Source organism: Solenopsis invicta, chromosome 8 (genome assembly GCF_016802725.1).
Source record: "Solenopsis invicta isolate M01_SB chromosome 8, UNIL_Sinv_3.0, whole genome shotgun sequence".
Classification (NCBI taxonomy): Eukaryota; Metazoa; Arthropoda; class Insecta; order Hymenoptera; family Formicidae; genus Solenopsis; species Solenopsis invicta.
The window spans coordinates 21,774,252-21,791,692 of record NC_052671.1 but is presented as its reverse complement, the minus strand read 5'-3'; the positions used below and the strand labels follow the sequence as shown (position 1 = coordinate 21,791,692).

General features: G+C 33.2%; 1 protein-coding gene and 1 pseudogene across 2 annotated transcripts; both read left to right on the top strand.

The window, feature by feature from the left end:
* The first annotated feature begins 5,246 nt into the window (after positions 1–5,246).
* LOC120358486 lies at positions 5,247–6,982 on the top strand. 2 transcript variants are annotated; one of them, XR_005575429.1, is made up of 3 exons: positions 5,247–6,007; positions 6,235–6,680; positions 6,778–6,982. XR_005575429.1 is itself a non-coding variant. In XM_039452889.1 (2 exons), exons 1-2 carry the CDS (start codon positions 5,803–5,805, stop codon positions 6,438–6,440), a joined length of 411 nt encoding a protein of 136 aa, XP_039308823.1. In that variant the 5' UTR covers positions 5,247–5,802; the 3' UTR covers positions 6,441–6,982. The 2 variants fall into 2 exon arrangements, 1 of the variants encoding a protein (XP_039308823.1); XM_039452889.1 differs by having other exon boundaries at positions 6,235–6,982.
* A 5,725-nt stretch (positions 6,983–12,707) lies between these two features.
* LOC105205466 lies at positions 12,708–14,506 on the top strand (annotated as a pseudogene).
* The last annotated feature ends 2,935 nt before the right edge of the window (positions 14,507–17,441 follow it).

Sequence of the window (17,441 nt, the reverse complement as noted above, 5' to 3'; positions counted from 1 at the left end):
AATTCAAGTTTAAAAAAACATTTTGTATTTATGTTGTATTTATTATGATCCTTGTTAAAATGTCTGTGTTGAATAAAATTTTATTCAAATGTTAATTTAACGTTTTGTAACTGTATTATTTGAATATTTTATGTTAAAATTGTGTTATACTTTGTGTTTGGTATTTTACATTTCTTAAAACTAAAATAACATTTACAAATAAATAAACAAGTAATATTAAATTAATGTAGATTTGAAATGTAAATTCTAAGCTAAATTAATAAAAGGCACGTGTCGACATTATTAATGTTAATTTTACTGAAGAAATGTGTTTCTACAATTTGTTTCCAAATTATGTCATTGCTATATTTGCTTTGTGTTAATTTTTTACATAATATTTGTGTTACTTTTTAACATATGTATTTATCGTGAATTCAATTAACAAAAAAAAAATTGGGTGAACTGTTTGGTATATAATAAAATATGTATGTTAAATTTAACAAAAAATTGTTTACTGTGTAACGAAAAGATGAAAGTGTAAAAGAATCTCAAGTATAACTATTATTGAGCGAGCTATAAGGAGCATGATAGCGAATAGTAGCCGAATGGGTCACAAAGGAAGCGAGGGCGCAGAGCGCCAGGTGACGAGGAAAAGGAGCAGGATCGAGGAGAGTAACGAGAGCGCGGTACAAGTGTGCACGTGTAAGAAAGTCGGGATTAAAAATTCGGGAGGGTCCCAGATGCGCACAGACCCGATCGGACACCACCAATCACGTAATCTAATCTAACCCAACCAACAGAAATACTCTAGGCATTGGCCGCTATAATTGGTGGTGTCCAATTGGGTCTGTGCGCATCTGGGACCCTCCCAAAAATTCGAGTCTTTATTTGGATAGAGAGATCTTCGGGACGCAGTAAGGCCTCCACCGCTCACTATTAATTATTCTCATTATTATTATTAAATTAAATTATTCATTACGCGGTTCTTCACGAAACTTAATTCAAATTGTGCAAAAAATACGACGTACCACGCGCGTAAAGTGTCGGATCACGTGAACAATTGCTCTCCTCGGTTCGGTTTCCGATCGGTTAACCATCAAGACATTCGCGTCCGGCAAAAGAAATTATTATAGTTACTGTAAACTCATTCAAGCAAGACAATAAATAGGTTCGTGACACCTTGTGCTATGTACGAAGGCAGTGAGTTATTTCTAATTTTTATCCTGACCACCCAACTCCAAGAACAAACGAAGAAAAAGGAAACGCAGATTATTTCTCGATTTGCTGTAAAATGCAGTATCTTACAAAAGTGACAATTGAGAATTTAATTAATTACGTATTCGTAAATTTTAATTTTTTATTTAAAATACAACGTGATCGTGAGAAAAAAAGATAGAATTGTACGTTAATAACGTGATCAAATTGTAAGGAAAAAGATAGAATTGTACGTTACATATCAATATTAAAATGCTAACAAAAAATAATCAAAATAAAGTTTACAAACAATCTGTTAAACAATTTCTCTTCAAACAAATTAAACAGTTTCTTATAAATCTGATTTTAAATAAAAACGGATAGCTTCATCATATATTTACGACAATAAAATGAAATAATCATCCGTGATACATGTCAAAACATTTTTTTGAAGATGTTTAACAAACTATTTATTATACAATTTATTTTGATAATGTTTTTTTTCCAATAATCTTTTTTTATACCCATGACAAACATCTCGTAGTTAATTTTTCCCCATCGCTACGATGTTAGCCATGGAAATTAAGTAACTGAATAAACAAATGGATTAAATAATTGAATTATACAAAGGAATAAATAAATAATAAATAAGAATCAAAAATATTTAAAAATTAGATAAATTTTCAATTGCAATTTATTTTTACTGATTTACCTATTTATTTGATTATTCACCTACCTATTTATTGATTTAATTATATATTTAATTTTATTTATATATTTAATAATATGAAGAATTAGAATAACATTTTAATCGGGAGAATGTTTACAGTAAGCGCAAGGAGCCCCACGGCACGCTACGCTTCTGGGCGCTGAGCGAAATCTGATTGATCAACTTTAACCTTTAATAAGTCGGTAAATAATGATCTGAGTCAAAATTGGCAAAGAAACTTTTAGTTCAAAATTTCATCCCCTTTCACTCCCTGAAATATTTATAAAGCATTACGGGACACCCTGTATATACATATATATGTGTGTGTGTGTGTGTGTGTGTGTGTGTGTGTGTGTGTGTGTGTGTGTGCGCGCGCGCGCGCGTGTGCGCGCGCCTGCGTGCGTGCGTGTGTGTATACAGGGAGAAGTTAACGTCCCTTAATAAAGATGGTGGCGTGGCGACGCCGCATAACTGACTTTTGTGTTATGGATGAACTCTTTTATGTGTACACAAAATTTCAAAATTTTTTGAATTTTCGGGTTCGCAAATCTTTGTGAGACAGTTTCCGATCTAGTTTCCACCGAAGCATTAATCCGCATCCAATCCGGTGTAGAACCAAATTGAAGTCGATGGAAATATGTCGTATTGAGCTCAGTTCACTCTCACTTCAATCGACAAGTTCTAGTGGAGTGACAGCGAATTGAACCCGGTGGAAACGGTTACAACTAGTTAAAACTGAGTAGTGCCTACCTGTATTTATCTCATTTCATATTTGCGAGTAAAAAAGTCCAAAGAGGTTAGAAATCGCATATAATTCATCATAGAAATTTATTTAATAAAAACCTATAGGTTCAGAAAAAATTAGATGAAATAATTTTATTCTATTTTAATATATACTATATATATACACATATATTTTTTTTTATAAAATTAAATTCTAATACATTTTTTCAAAGAAAATTTACTCGAAATATATATTACATGTAATATATAATTTATTATATCAAGTAAAATTTTCCTCGAAAATAATGTTTTGGAATGTAGCTCAAATATCTATAGGTTTCTATCATTTTAAGATTTTTAAGCCCATTCTCTACAATTGCATAAATATAGTTGTAAAGTGATTGTAAGGCGAAGAATTTTGTAAGTTGCTGATACATGATCAGAGAAGAAGCTTTGTGACATGATACTGCGACTCAATCTATGAGTCGGAAATCTAGTGGCCTTTAAAAAAGCCGCTGTTACGATTGTAAAGTACATTGTAAGAGATAATCAGACTTTATCTTCCACGTTTACAATCAACAGTTCTCTCAGTTTAATATAATATACTTTATAACTGTAATAGCTGCTTACAACTACGTCTTACAATCACTTTACAACCATGTTTATGCAATTGTAGAACAGATATTAAGAGTATCTAATCAAAATAAAAAAACATTGTACATTATAGGTACCATTTAAAATGGAAAATAAGCGTGATATTTGGTTATACGACGAAACGTTGGCATTAATTATTACTCTAAAAGAAAAGAACATTTTGAAAATTATGAACAGCAAAAGATTTCGTATTGCAGAAATTTTCAAATCTTTAGAAAAAGATATGAAAAATAAAGGTTTCTGTCGAAATGCAACACAAATACACATAAAATTCAAAGCATTAAAGCGTAAGTACAATTATAATTTTATATACTTCTCAATTTTTTTAGAAAATAAAATTGTTTCTAAAAATATAATCTTTGAATTCTTAATGAGTGATTTTTGTTCTTGTTTTAGGAAACTATAATAATTATAGAACAGCGTTTTCAAAAAGTGGTGCAGGATTAACGAGAAAATGTCCTTTCTATGATGAACTTGATGAATTATTTGGATGTAGATCTGTAAATTTTCAAGAAGGAATGGATTCTTTAAATATTATGTCACCAATTGATATGAATATGTTTGATAATATTCCTAATACAGATGGAGCGATTCCAGGCTGTTCAAAATTTTCGGATGAGCTTAGTAATTCATTCAGCAATAAAAGCAAAGATTTTAAAAATATTTATAATAATAGTATTATTAGTATTAGTAGTATACATAGATCAAAGTATTAGTGAGACTAACAGTATTGATTGCATTATTGAAAATAATTCAAGCCTAACTAATGATGAACAAATTAAATAATTACACACACCAAAGAACAAAATAACTAATAATAACAATACCAAAATGTTATCGAAAAGTCCCGAAAGAAAAGACTGGAAAAAAAGAATTAGATCTGATAGATCAACAAATCAGTAAACATTTGCTCAAGTATTTGGTAATTGCGTTCAAAAATTAATCAAATCTAATGAAGATCTTACAAAGGCTGCTATGGAAACTGTTACGTTTGGCGAGAAAATTTTTATTTTTCCGCGCTATCCGTACTAATAATAGCCTAATTAGAATCCGGAAACATCCTCCGATCAGTTAGATAAATCCCACATCAGTATCATAAATCGATATCGCTCGATTTCAAATCTCATACGGCTTGGCTACTCGCAGTGCCGCCTCTTCGACGCGCAACACACCCGCGAGCGTCCATCGGCGCGAAACAAACATCGTGTGCGCTGACCCATCGGCTCGCGACCCCCTCTGATACCACCAAGCTCCGCACGTTGGAATTCTATTCATCTTTCCAATTTAATATAAAATATTAAGAACGGCAAATTTATAATTATCGAAACGTGGTTCACTCATGGACGCTTCCCACTGCTGCGCCATGCAACTCCGATCGAAACAACTCTAAAATCACGGCCAATAAAAATGCCAAATAATTTTGAATCAATTAATCTCTTACGAACGATAATAAAACCTTAACTTTTTATACGTAAAACTACTGCATGTGCTTGGCGCTATCGCCTCGCACACTCTTAATTCTAATTAGTAAATTCTATTAAATTCTATTAATTTTCTGAGCACTGGATTTCGCGTCGGGGCTTGGTATGCGCCCGCAAGTCGCGATCCCCGGAGAAGTCTACAAGCGCTCGCGCGATATAGGCGCAAGCCGCGCGGTCGCGGAACGGGGCGGGCTTCTAAGGGCCACACGTTACGAAAAACTATCGCTCCGAATTTTCCGCGAACCTGAGGAATCGTCCCGCGACACCTCTTGCCCATATCCTTGCCTCCCAGGTAGCAAGATGTCGTCATTATGACGACGATTTACGGTCAGTTTTCGTCATTTGACGTCAATGGACTAAATAATGACGTCAAATAAACATAACATTTATCACGAAACATTGTCGTCATAAATATATCGTCATTTGATCGTCATTTTCAAGTCATCTTTATAACGAATAACAATAAATATTATTAATTAATATATTTCTTAATTAAGTAGTACTTTTAAGTAAACAAGTCTTTTGTATTAATATATTAGATTTTTTTATCGTTTTTTTGATATTGCATGACTACATTCAACAAAAAAGCACCTTTCCTACCAATTAATTTTAAGATATGTCGTCAAATAACGTTTCAATGGCGTTTTATTGATAATAGAGACTTCATTAAAATATGTTATTAGGACGTTATTTGACGTCGCCTTGTTTGTTGAGTTTGTATAACTGTTGTTAAATTTTTAATATTATTATTCTTGCTCTTATATAATTTCTATTAAATCCAAACGTATAAATCAATCATATTAAATAATCTTACAAAATTTGCAAAGTTCTTTTTACTGCAAATCGCAGTCATGAATTTGAATGAGTAACAAAATAATGTTAGATGCCACGCGCATACGCGGCGCGTGAAAATTCTAGATCCAGATTTAACCTATACCTACCTACCCTACACCTACACAACGACAGTGTATGCGATCCTATGCTCGACAAGATTGTTGCAACGGTCTGTATTCTGTATAAGTTCTTTGTAAATAGTGTATTGTAACGAAAGTCTATAACGGAATGTATAAAATAATAGAATTTAATGAAAAAGAAGGAGGTGGCTTGGCAATTGTGCATACCACGTGGTTAACACCACGAAAAAAAGAAGCTTTTTGGCCACCTTACAAAGGCAACACAAATTTTATGCGTGCCTTAAAAAAAGGGGAAAGTGTAAACGAAGAAACGTGGCAAATTTATAGAATCGCTCGTAATTTCTATGAAACTGGTAAGGACGTAACATAATGATTTATTTTACTATGTCAAACGTTTGATTTAGTGATTCTCTTAGTTAAATAAGATACACACAAGACAGGATATTCTTTTTAAAACCGATATTGATTAAATAAAATTGAAGATAAAAAATATTGAATTACATCTTTTAATTTAAAATAGATTTAATTAAAAACGTATCTCTCTAACCTAAAAATTGATTCTGCTCTTCAATCATTACAGATGATTTAGATAAAGCCAAACGTAAGCTTTCTTTGGCAGAAGATAAAAGTGATCTCAACACAGAAGCAGAATCAAATGTTCAACTTACTACTAGAAAAAGAAATAGACCTGCAAAACGAATATACGATAGTAGTAGTGGTGAAGAAGAACAAATAAATAGCATATTTGAACGGCCTGCAAAAATTTCTCATTGTTATGGTTTGTAATTAATATTCTTTTGAATTCTTTTACGTACACACGCGCATATATACACAAAAAATATATATACATATCAATTTATATTATTTTTCTATTATTAACATCTATAGATGTTGGCAATAATTCTAAAAATATCAGTGATGAGAAGAGAAATGATAGTTTATTAAAAGATGAAATTAATATTGCAAGCCAAACAAAAGATACTTGGTCAGTTGCAACTAGCACATCTTTAATTTCTGATCAGTTCGGTAAGTTATTTTATAAAGTATTCTGTTTTTTGAACTTTGTAACCACAACATTTAAAAGGTATTTATAAAGTGATCCTTTTTTTAATATCATTTGTAGACGATAATAGTAATAATGGTATTAAGAACATAAGTAGCATGCAAAGAGATAATATTTCAATTGGAACAAATATTGCTGCTGATATATCTTTGACTTCTGCTTCTGGCCAATCTGGTACGTTTTTTCTAACTTATATTAAATATTATATTTTTTTAAAGTATTTTAGATTATTTAAGAAATTAAATAAATTAAAGAAATATAATTTTTCATTGTATATTTAATATTTAAATTGCTAAATGCTTTATAGTTTAGTAAGAAAAACTGTTTGAATTATTAGATTGTTTTCTTATTATTCGTTTTTATACTTATAAGTCATTTTAAACATTAAATTTTTTATGTTTGTAGTGATTTTACAAAAAATATTGCAATTACTAGTTACTATTAAACAACAAAATGATGATTTAATGAAAGCAGTACGTAATAAAAACCATATTCAACCGACTATATTTACACCGGAAAATTTACCAATAAAATTTCCTTTAACATCCAATAATGATATTTTAACATTAGAAGAATATTTACAAAATAATGACAATTTGTTAGCTTTGGTAAGTTATATAACAAGAAATATTGTATATTTTTATATTTTTTATTTTATTCTATAATAACATGTGCCGCTATTGATTTTATTACGGTTTGTGGTAATTAATAGATTTATTTTACTCTTAAATGATTTAAATATAAAATTTTTAAATTTTAAAACATTTTAAATAAATAAATAGACATATAAATAAATTAAATATAACATTTATTTAGATATAAATTACATGTAAATAATATGGATATTAAGAATGATATAGATATTACAAGTGTAGATTAAATAGAATCTAATGTTATTTTATTTTAAACTATATACTTTGTTTATGCTTTACTGAACTTAATATTTTTAATTTTTTTAGAGTTCCTATTTATCATCTATGGGAGGTACTGATGTCATTTCTCGAACAAATCGAATATTGAGAACTATCTTTACTGATAACTTAGCATCCCAATATAATTTTATCGGCACTAAACAAAAATCTGCGTTTAGCAAATTACAGTTATGTAAATGTATTAAACGTAAGTACTTGTAATACTTGAATACATTTTTTATGGAATATATGTAAATTAAATAAGTTAATAAACATGATTATATTTATGCCTGTATGTTTTAAACTTGTTTTATTAAATTAAAATTCTTTTAAAGATTCTGATTGTTTATATTTTTGATATATTATATTATTGATTACTGATATATACAATATTATTGATTTTCTCCTTATTATAATGTTTTTAGGAGCTATAAAACTGTGTGAATCACAATCTACAGAAAAACAAGTTGAAGATGCTATAAAAATATGGTTAAAACATGCTCCACAACGGATGAAAAAAAAAAAAAACAGGAATATTGCTTAAGTCATCTCAACAGAAGTTTTATTTATTTATAATATACGTAATATTTAAATATTTTTAAGATGATAAAAAGGAAGGAGCAGGTAGGTAAACGTCAATTCTATCGACGTGTCAGTCATGAAGTTCAAAGTATACTCAACGAAATAAATTTGACTTGTACTAATGCACAGCAAGCACAAAGTGTTTTAAATATTAAAAAGGACAATTCACACGTTAATAATTTTAATATTAATTCTCAAGAAGTAAAAGATACATATGTAAACAAATTTACTTTACATGAAAGTAATGATAATATATCTGCTCCATATTTAAATAATACACTTGACGATGATTATATAGATAATAATATACTCAATATATCCAAAGAATGTTCTAATTTTCAATGTGCAATAAATAATTTTGAGTTAGAAAGCACACATAATTTTGATTTAAAAGTATCTTTAGCAGAATGGTGTATAAAATTTAAAATTCCTCATATTGCTGTCAATAGTTTTTATCTATCCTGGTTCGATTGCATCCCGAATTGCCTCTAAATGCTAGAACCTTATTGAAAACACCTCAATCAATAGTAATTCAACAGTTAGAAAATGGTGAATATTGTCATCTTGGTATAAACTCTGGATTAAAAAACATTTTTTCAGTAAGCAATTATTTTTTAAATAACACAATTGAATTGAGTTTCAATTTTGATGGAGTGCCTTTATTTTCTAGTAATAATATTCAAATATGGCCAATCTCATGTTTAGTAAAAAATGTAAAGTGTAAACCATTCATTGCAGGTATATTTTGTGGAAATGCTAAACCTAAACCTCTTGATAAATATTTAAATGATTTCATAAATGAACTATCTGATCTATTACAAAATGGGTATCATTTTAAAAACAGAAAATATGTTATTAAAGTTCATAGTATAATATGTGACGCACCTGCAAAAGCATATATAAAATGCATTAAATCTCATGGAGGATATAATGCATGTGATAAATGCACAGAAATTGGCGAATTTTATGGTCGCGTTATATCCTAATACAAATGCAAAACGTCGAACTGATGCTTCATTTTTATTTCAAGAAGATGAAGAACATCATGTCGGTAAATCACCATTATTAAAATTAAATATTGGAATGGTTTCTATTTTTCCAATAGATTATATGCATAACATATGTTTAGGAGTAGTAAGAAAACAATTATGCATATGGATGGGTATCATACGAAATACTAATAAAAAAGTAAGATTGCGCAGTCGTTTCATTGATATGATATCGGATCGTTTAGTATCGTTAAAACCATTCGTAACAGTTGAATTTAACAGAAAACCCCGGAGTTTACATGAATTATTACGATGGAAAGCTACTGAATTAAGAACTTTCTTAATATATTTGGGACCACTTATTTTAAAAGATGTACTTGACTTAGCTGTATACGAACATTTTTTGTTACTTAATTGTGCAATAACGATACTTTTATCTAAAAAACATATTTTACATTTTGGTCTTGATTTTACTCGAAACTTATTAAATCTTTTCATAAGTCATAGTAAAAAAATTTATGGAATTGAATTTTTAGTATACAATGTACATGCACTCTGTCACTTGCCTGATGAGGTTGAGAAATATGGTCCTTTAGACATATTTTCAGCATTTCCGTTTGAAAATTATTTTGCTGAAATTAAAGCCTTAGTCAGATCACCACATAAACCACTTCAACAAATTTGTCGCAGGTTACATGAAACTTCACTTTTAGGTGTGAAAATAACTGAAAAAAAGTTATTGATACATCTCATGCAACATACAGAAGGTCCTTTGCTTCATAGAGTAGAAGTTTGTAAACAATATAAAAAAATTGAATTTAAAGACTGTATATTTTGTATAAGTAGCTGTTCTTTACCGGATTCCTATTTTATTACAAAAGAAAATAAAGTAATTCGAATTGACAACATTATTCTAAATTCAGAAAACAAAACATTTTTATTAGGAAAACAATTCTATTCTTATGAAACCTTTAATAATTACCCAATCGATTCTAAATTGTTAGATATTTATATTCTACATCAATTATCACCAAATTTAGATATGTGGTCTATTGACAGCATTATGGCTAAAGTTATGCTATTACCTTTTAAAAACCAATGGGTATGTTTTCCTATAATTCATAGCAATGTATAATTTTTAATTTTGCTTTTGATATGAGCGTTACATAATAAAGCTTAGTAGCACTGTCCATTAATTTTTTTATGAGTTCATACTATTTTTTTTTTTTTTTTCATATACGTTTCTTATATTCCTATTTACTAATACAAATATATATATAAAAAGGACATATTAAATAGATACATAGTTAATAAATATATAGTACTTAATAACTACATATATAGAATTAGAAAAAATGGAAAATCATAAATTATTTTTGTTGGTTATAGTGTGTTAAAATTTATACTCATTAAAAAATACACATGTTATATTTGTTATTATACTATAATAAATAAAGAATTTATCTTTTAAAATAGCTATGGTTATGTACATTATTTCATATGCTAGTAAAATAAGATCCTTGTTTTCTTATCCTAAGATTTCTTATCCTATACAATTTTTATATTATATTAAATTCACCAAACTACGTATATTTCTGGTCATAATTATGCCGTCATTTTGTCGTCATAAATATCACGTCATACATCTGTGACTTAGGACCGTCATTATGACGTCATTTATGACGTGAGTTTAGTGATATTAATGTCTTAAAACAGACGTCATATTGACGACACCTTGCTACCTGGGCTATAAGGAGCGAAATCGGAGCTCGAAATTCAGATCAGTCTTGTTGGTCGAGTGAGATTCGCTGCCATCGGCGACCGCCAACGTTCAGACCTCCAGGTACGATCTCAGAGACGGGAGAGTTTTACTCCTGACGAAGACGTTGGTCTTCGGGGTGGCCCCGGTCGGATCGCCTCTTTTCCTCTCCCTCCTTCCCACCAGAGATCCTGAGGGTTGAACTACACCTAGCATTAGCTAGAGTGTAGCCTCACTCGTTTCTCTGCCTCCCTCCCTTTCATCCGAGCGTTGGAGAAGACTCGCGAAAGCGACTCTTCGACGTCTCCCCTCCCCCTTCCTCTCCCTCTCCTACGGCGTCGAAGAAGACTCGCTAACGCGAGTTTTCGACACCGTCCTTCTTCCTTTCCTATCCCGTCAAGGAAGATTCGCTAGCGCGACTCCTCGACGCATTCACCGTCCCGAATAACATCCACCTCAAAGGGGGCGTTCTAACGAGTGTCCACTTCGACCCAGCGGATTCGTCTCTCATAACGTATACTCAATCATTAATTTATCTTACTAAAATTCGTAGATCTTTCATACTGAGCTCTCTCTCTCTCTCTCTCTCTCTCTCTCTCTCTCGCGTTAAAGTCGTCTCTTCAGAAGACCGGTAAGTCATCGGCTTCCTTATACATTCACGTGGCAATCCTTCTCACTGATTCGATCATGCATCTCTTCAAGGAGCTATGGGCAGAAGAAAGGCACCGCGCCTACGCGGGCGGACGAAAACGGTTCTTCCGTAAGATGATCCGTGAACTCAACACTGCGGGCGAGTTTGACCCTTCGGTTTTTCCGCCTCCGCGGCTTAGCCCCTTGCCCTCTCCTAGAGAAGTGGACGAGGCTCTGGGCTACGGATCGTCCCATACCCAGGAGGTTCCCGGGAACTTGGGGAACTGCTCACCTGAATCCCAGCCCCCCGTTCTGGACGACGTAGTAGTCCCACAAATAACTCCAAAGAGTGTTAGAACGGACAGGAACCCGCGGGTTAACCCGGTCAAGGGATCCCCGATCTTGTGCCGATTCGAGTCCCTACCAGACCGCTGCCTCTCAGGCTAACCACGCGGAAGCCAGCCAATACAAGCTTCCCATGGAAACTACCGTGTTCACATCAGAAACATTGCATACTGCAATGGATTAAGATATTCCTATGCATGAATTGGAATAAAGTATAAATAATCTACTGAATGTCACACTTTGTTGGGTGCCTGGTCTATAAAAAATTCTGGGGAACGAAAGAGCAGGGTCCGTATTCATAGTCGTGACTTATTTTAAAGATCTTCTTAAGTACGGTCTTAAGTTGCCCTCTAGATTCATAGTCATGAATCAAGCAAATGCTTGAGTAAAATCTCAAATCAAGACTTGTCCAAGACAATTTTGTTTGGAAACGTCTTGTTCGGTTTCGGCGATGATTCATAGACAGATCTTATTCGAAATAAGAACAGACTTAAGACTATCTTGTTAGTTATGAATTCATAGTCGTAATAAGACATCTTGTATGACGTATGTACAGCTAAACAAGACGATCTTCGCCAAGTCGAGGTCAAAGTCGACTTAAACAAAACTGCAGAGCATGTAGAGTCTGCAAACGGAGTATTATTCTAACCTCAAATTAATTTTTAATTTAGAAAATTTCTCGCTTAAGGTAATAAAAAATACATGTTTTACTTTTTTATGAATTAGAAAGTAGACATTATTTCTTTTTTAGAAAGTGGAAATTTGTATTTAATAATGGATTTGGCAAATTTAAACAATGAGAACATTAATTTTTTTAATGAAGGAGATGAAGATAATGAACAAATACGTGCATCAAAACGATACGTTCGTGATCAAGAAAATCTATTTGAATTTTATAATAAACGTGAATTTAAAAGAAGATTTAGATTTTCAAAGGATTCCGTAATACACGATATTTTGCCATTAGTAGAAGAAGAATTAGCAAAAATTAACAATCGTGGTTTACCAATCTCTCCGGTTTAATTGTTGATCTGCTTACGATTCTATGCAACAGCAAGTTTCCAGGTTAGTGTATTACTTTTATTTAAAAAAATACATCATTTGAAAAAACATTAATTGAAACAAGTAAATATATATTATAATATAAATGTGTGTATAAATCTTTTTCGATAAATGTTTCTTTTAATTATTTCTATAAGTGTACTTTTAAATTATTATTTATTAAACAATATAAATATATTATAAATAATGTTCAATTTATTTTTACAGCTTGTTATGAGTAACGTTGTTAAAATTTCACAATCAACAATATCACAAATTGTGTTTCGAGTTTCTTGTTTAATAGCAACTAACATTAGAAGATACATAAAAATGCCAACGTCTGATCAAGCACGCTTTGAAAACAGACGTTTATTCAAGAAACTTGGATATTGCCATGGAGGGATAAGTCTTCCTTCGATTGATGGAGCGATAGACTGTTCATATATTCGCTTAACTCATACGAGATTTCAAAACGTTAATGAAGTATATCGCAATCGAAAAGGATACTTTTTTCTAAACATTCAGGTATAATGTTATAAATTAAGCAATACAAAAAACTATATATTAATATTAAACATTTTAAATTATTTTTTAAATGTAAAGACTTTATACTTATAAATTTTTTCTCATGGTAATTTAAAAGACTAGTTGTTTTGCGAGTTATCTCCGTGTTTTAAGATATTATTAAATGTCAATGTCTTATAAACATTACAGTTGATTTAATTAGAGTGAGAAGCAGTCTGATACTTCGTCTAGCAAGCTATCTTTTATTGAGATTAAGTGAACTATAATGTTTATAAAAAACGAATATAACCCGCGTAGCAATTTACTTTAAAGCAAAGTTTCCGTGGAAGCCTAAAGAGTATGCTCATTGCTTATTTATTTTTATAGGTTGTTGCTGGACCACGTACCGAAATATTAGACATTGTTCCAGAATGGCCTGGAAGTGAACATGATAGCCGAATATTTTAAAACTCACGCATATATATGCGATACACAGAATGTCAATTAAACGCTCATTGGTGATGCTGGATATCCGTCGTTGGAACTTTTGCTCGCACCAATTAATAATTCTGTTACGGATGAAAAAATAAGGTTTGTCTAATTTTATAACAATAATAATATTGTACTAAATAATTCATGATCAAACATTACACACTCATATACGCACGCACCCATGCACAAAGAATTAATGTATACACATTTTTTTGCAGTTACAACATAATCCTTAATAGAACCAGAGGAAGTTTGGAACGAATTTTTGGAAACGTAGATTTCCGTGTATATCAAAAGGATTGAGCACAAAATTATTGACTTCCACAACAAATATTGTGGCATGCGCTGTCTTACATAATCTATCATTGATTTTCAACGATAAATTAGAAGAAGAAGATGACGAAGAAGCAGAAAATGTAAATGACATAGTTTCAGTTCCTCAACCTTATTGGCAACCTGGAGATGGTTTTGTAGTAAGAAATGCATTAATTGAACGGCTTTTCAGATGTATAAAAAGGTCAATTAAAACGGATTAATTTAAAACAAATATTTTAGTATAACAATCAACTTCATACTTTGCCCCAATTTATTTTAATTGTATTTCTATTATTTTAACTGTAAACACGGAAATTCTTTAATCTGTTCTGCTTGCTGTTTTTCTTTAATTACTTTAATACATACGTACGCAGTTAAAATTTTATTTAAAATATATGAAGAATGTAATATATGTATAACGTATAATTTATTATAGCCTATATATTTCAATATATTCATAATATAGTGTATTAACACATTATAATTCTGAAAAAATTTGAGAGGAATTGGAACTTTGTCATGTTGTAAAAGAGTGAAGCCATTTTGAAATGTCACTTTAATTACATATATTTCAATAATTTGAATAAATGTTTAGTACACTTAAATAAATGTTTGTGTCACATTTTTTGTTTTCACATGTTACATATTCAATTTACGTAAAAAAATTTGCAAATTTATATACTAATTGGTAATAAAAGTATTAAAACATAAGTAACCTAAATTTTTCTATTCCCAATTGAGATAAGCCGTTTCTCAGGTTAAAACAGAAAATAAAAATCTTTTATTTTAACGTACTATATATTTTATTATCAAGAGGCGCGGTCGCGTCTCGTGCCAATTTAAAGAAAAGATAAAAAACGCAAAGCGAGAATGACCCGCGCCTCTTTTACGCGAGTCAGCGATTTCAAGCATTAACGAGTTATCAGATCTCAGTAACGGCTGATCCGATCAAGGTCTGAGTAGTCTCAATCGATAGCTTGGTAACGAATTGCATAATAAAAGTGTTTTTATTTTTTCTCTCCGTGTCCTACGAGCGGAGATATCGTGACGCAAAGTCCAATATATATGTTTTACATGTTAAGATACGTCATTATCGTCGCCTGGAATCTTGTCCAGTACATCTTTTCGACACGAGTAACGCTCATAGCCGTTCTATCACGTGATGTAACATGGCCGTACCCATAAGCATCATGGCCGTCTACGACTATATTATATGTGTACATAAATGTAGTGGGTAAGTTGACAGTTTTCCTAACCTATTTGCGGATTCGCGAATCAGGCACGTCGCGTCGCGAAAAACGCGGTGAATTAGGTATACGGTCGTTAGTGCCGGGTGATGGTACGTCCTCGTGATTCCACGACGAGGACAGCACATTTCAAGGACGCACGACGACGACGACGACGACGACGACGGCGACGACAACGACGACGACGACGACGACGGCGACGGCGGCGCGACAACGACGACGACGGCGACGGCGACGACGGCGACGGCGATGACGCGCGGTAACGACGACGACGACGACGGCGACGATGACGACGACGACGGCGAGGATGACGGCGACGGCGACGACGCGCGGTACGACGACGGCGACGACGCGCGGTAACGACGACGACGACGGCGACGGCGACGACTGCGCGGTAACGATGACGACGACGACGGCGACGACAACGACGCGCGGTAACGACGTTATTATTCAAAGGTAGGAATAGAGGACTGTAGATTAAATTGTGGGATCGACGTCTAACGGCGATCGGCGACGGCGACGATGCGCGGTAACGATGACGACGACGACGGCGACGACAACGACGCGCGGTAACGACGACGACGACGACGACGGTGACGGCGACGACGCGCGGTAACGACGACGGCGACGACGCGCGGTAACGACGACGACGACGACGCGCGGTAACGACGACGGACGACGACGACGGCGACGGCGACGACGACGACGACGACGACGGTGACGGCGACGACGACGGTGACGGCGATGACGCGCGGTAACGACGACGGCGACGACGCGCGGTAACGACGACGACGACGACGCGCGGTAACGACGACGACGGCGGCGACGACGACGGCGACGGACGACGACGACGGCGACGGCGACGGCGACGACGACGGTGACGGCGACGACGACGGTGACGGCGATGACGCGCGGTAACGACGACGGCGACGACGCGCGGTAACGACGACGACGACGACGCGCGTAACGACGACGACGGCGACGGCGACGACGACGGCGACGGCGACGACGACGGCGACGGCGACGACGACGACGCGCGACGGCGACGACGACGACGACGGCGACGGCGACGGCGACGACGACGGTGACGGCGATGACGCGCGGTAACGACGACGACGACAACGACGTTATTATTCAAAGGTAGGAATAGAGGATTGTAGATTAAATTGTGGGATCGATTCTTTTAAAATTTGGTGATCCTAAAGATGTGCTACTTAACGATAATGTTGAATTTTTAATAATAAGATTTATTAATGGTTTTTGTTATAAATAATAACGTAAGCATGTATATATATATATTTTTTCAAAGAAAGGTAAAAAAAAATGTCAATTTATGCGTGTGCACGCACCTTATTTTTAATTTTTTTTTAATTAACAGAAAAATTTTTCCATGCTAACCCATGTAATAATTTTATTTTTAACTTTAATTTTACAAAACAAAAGTAGTACTACATTATACTTTGTATTCTCATTGAAAAATTTTCTTATTCCAACCCAAGTGGTATGTATCTTCACAATCTTGCAAAGTTAAAATCATGTATTTCATTACAAACAAAATAAATATTACTTAACACTACAAAACGCGTGATATCAGTACAAAATTACCTTTTCAAAAAAAGGTAAAAAAAAGGCCAATTTATGTGTGTGTGCGCGCACCTTATCTTTAATTTTTTTTAAAAACTCAAGTGGTACTATTTTTTAATCTAACTTAAATGTATTTTTTCCAAAAAATGTATGAAATCTTTAAATTGCGCCAATTATAAAGAGAATATATTGCTGTTTGAAATAACTGTTGTGCTACTTTTAACGAATAAAATGCAAGTGATAGTATATTTATTTTTTAAGTAAAACCCAAGTAGCGGTATCTTTAATTCCTTTTTAAATAAAATTCAAGTGATACTGTCTGTGT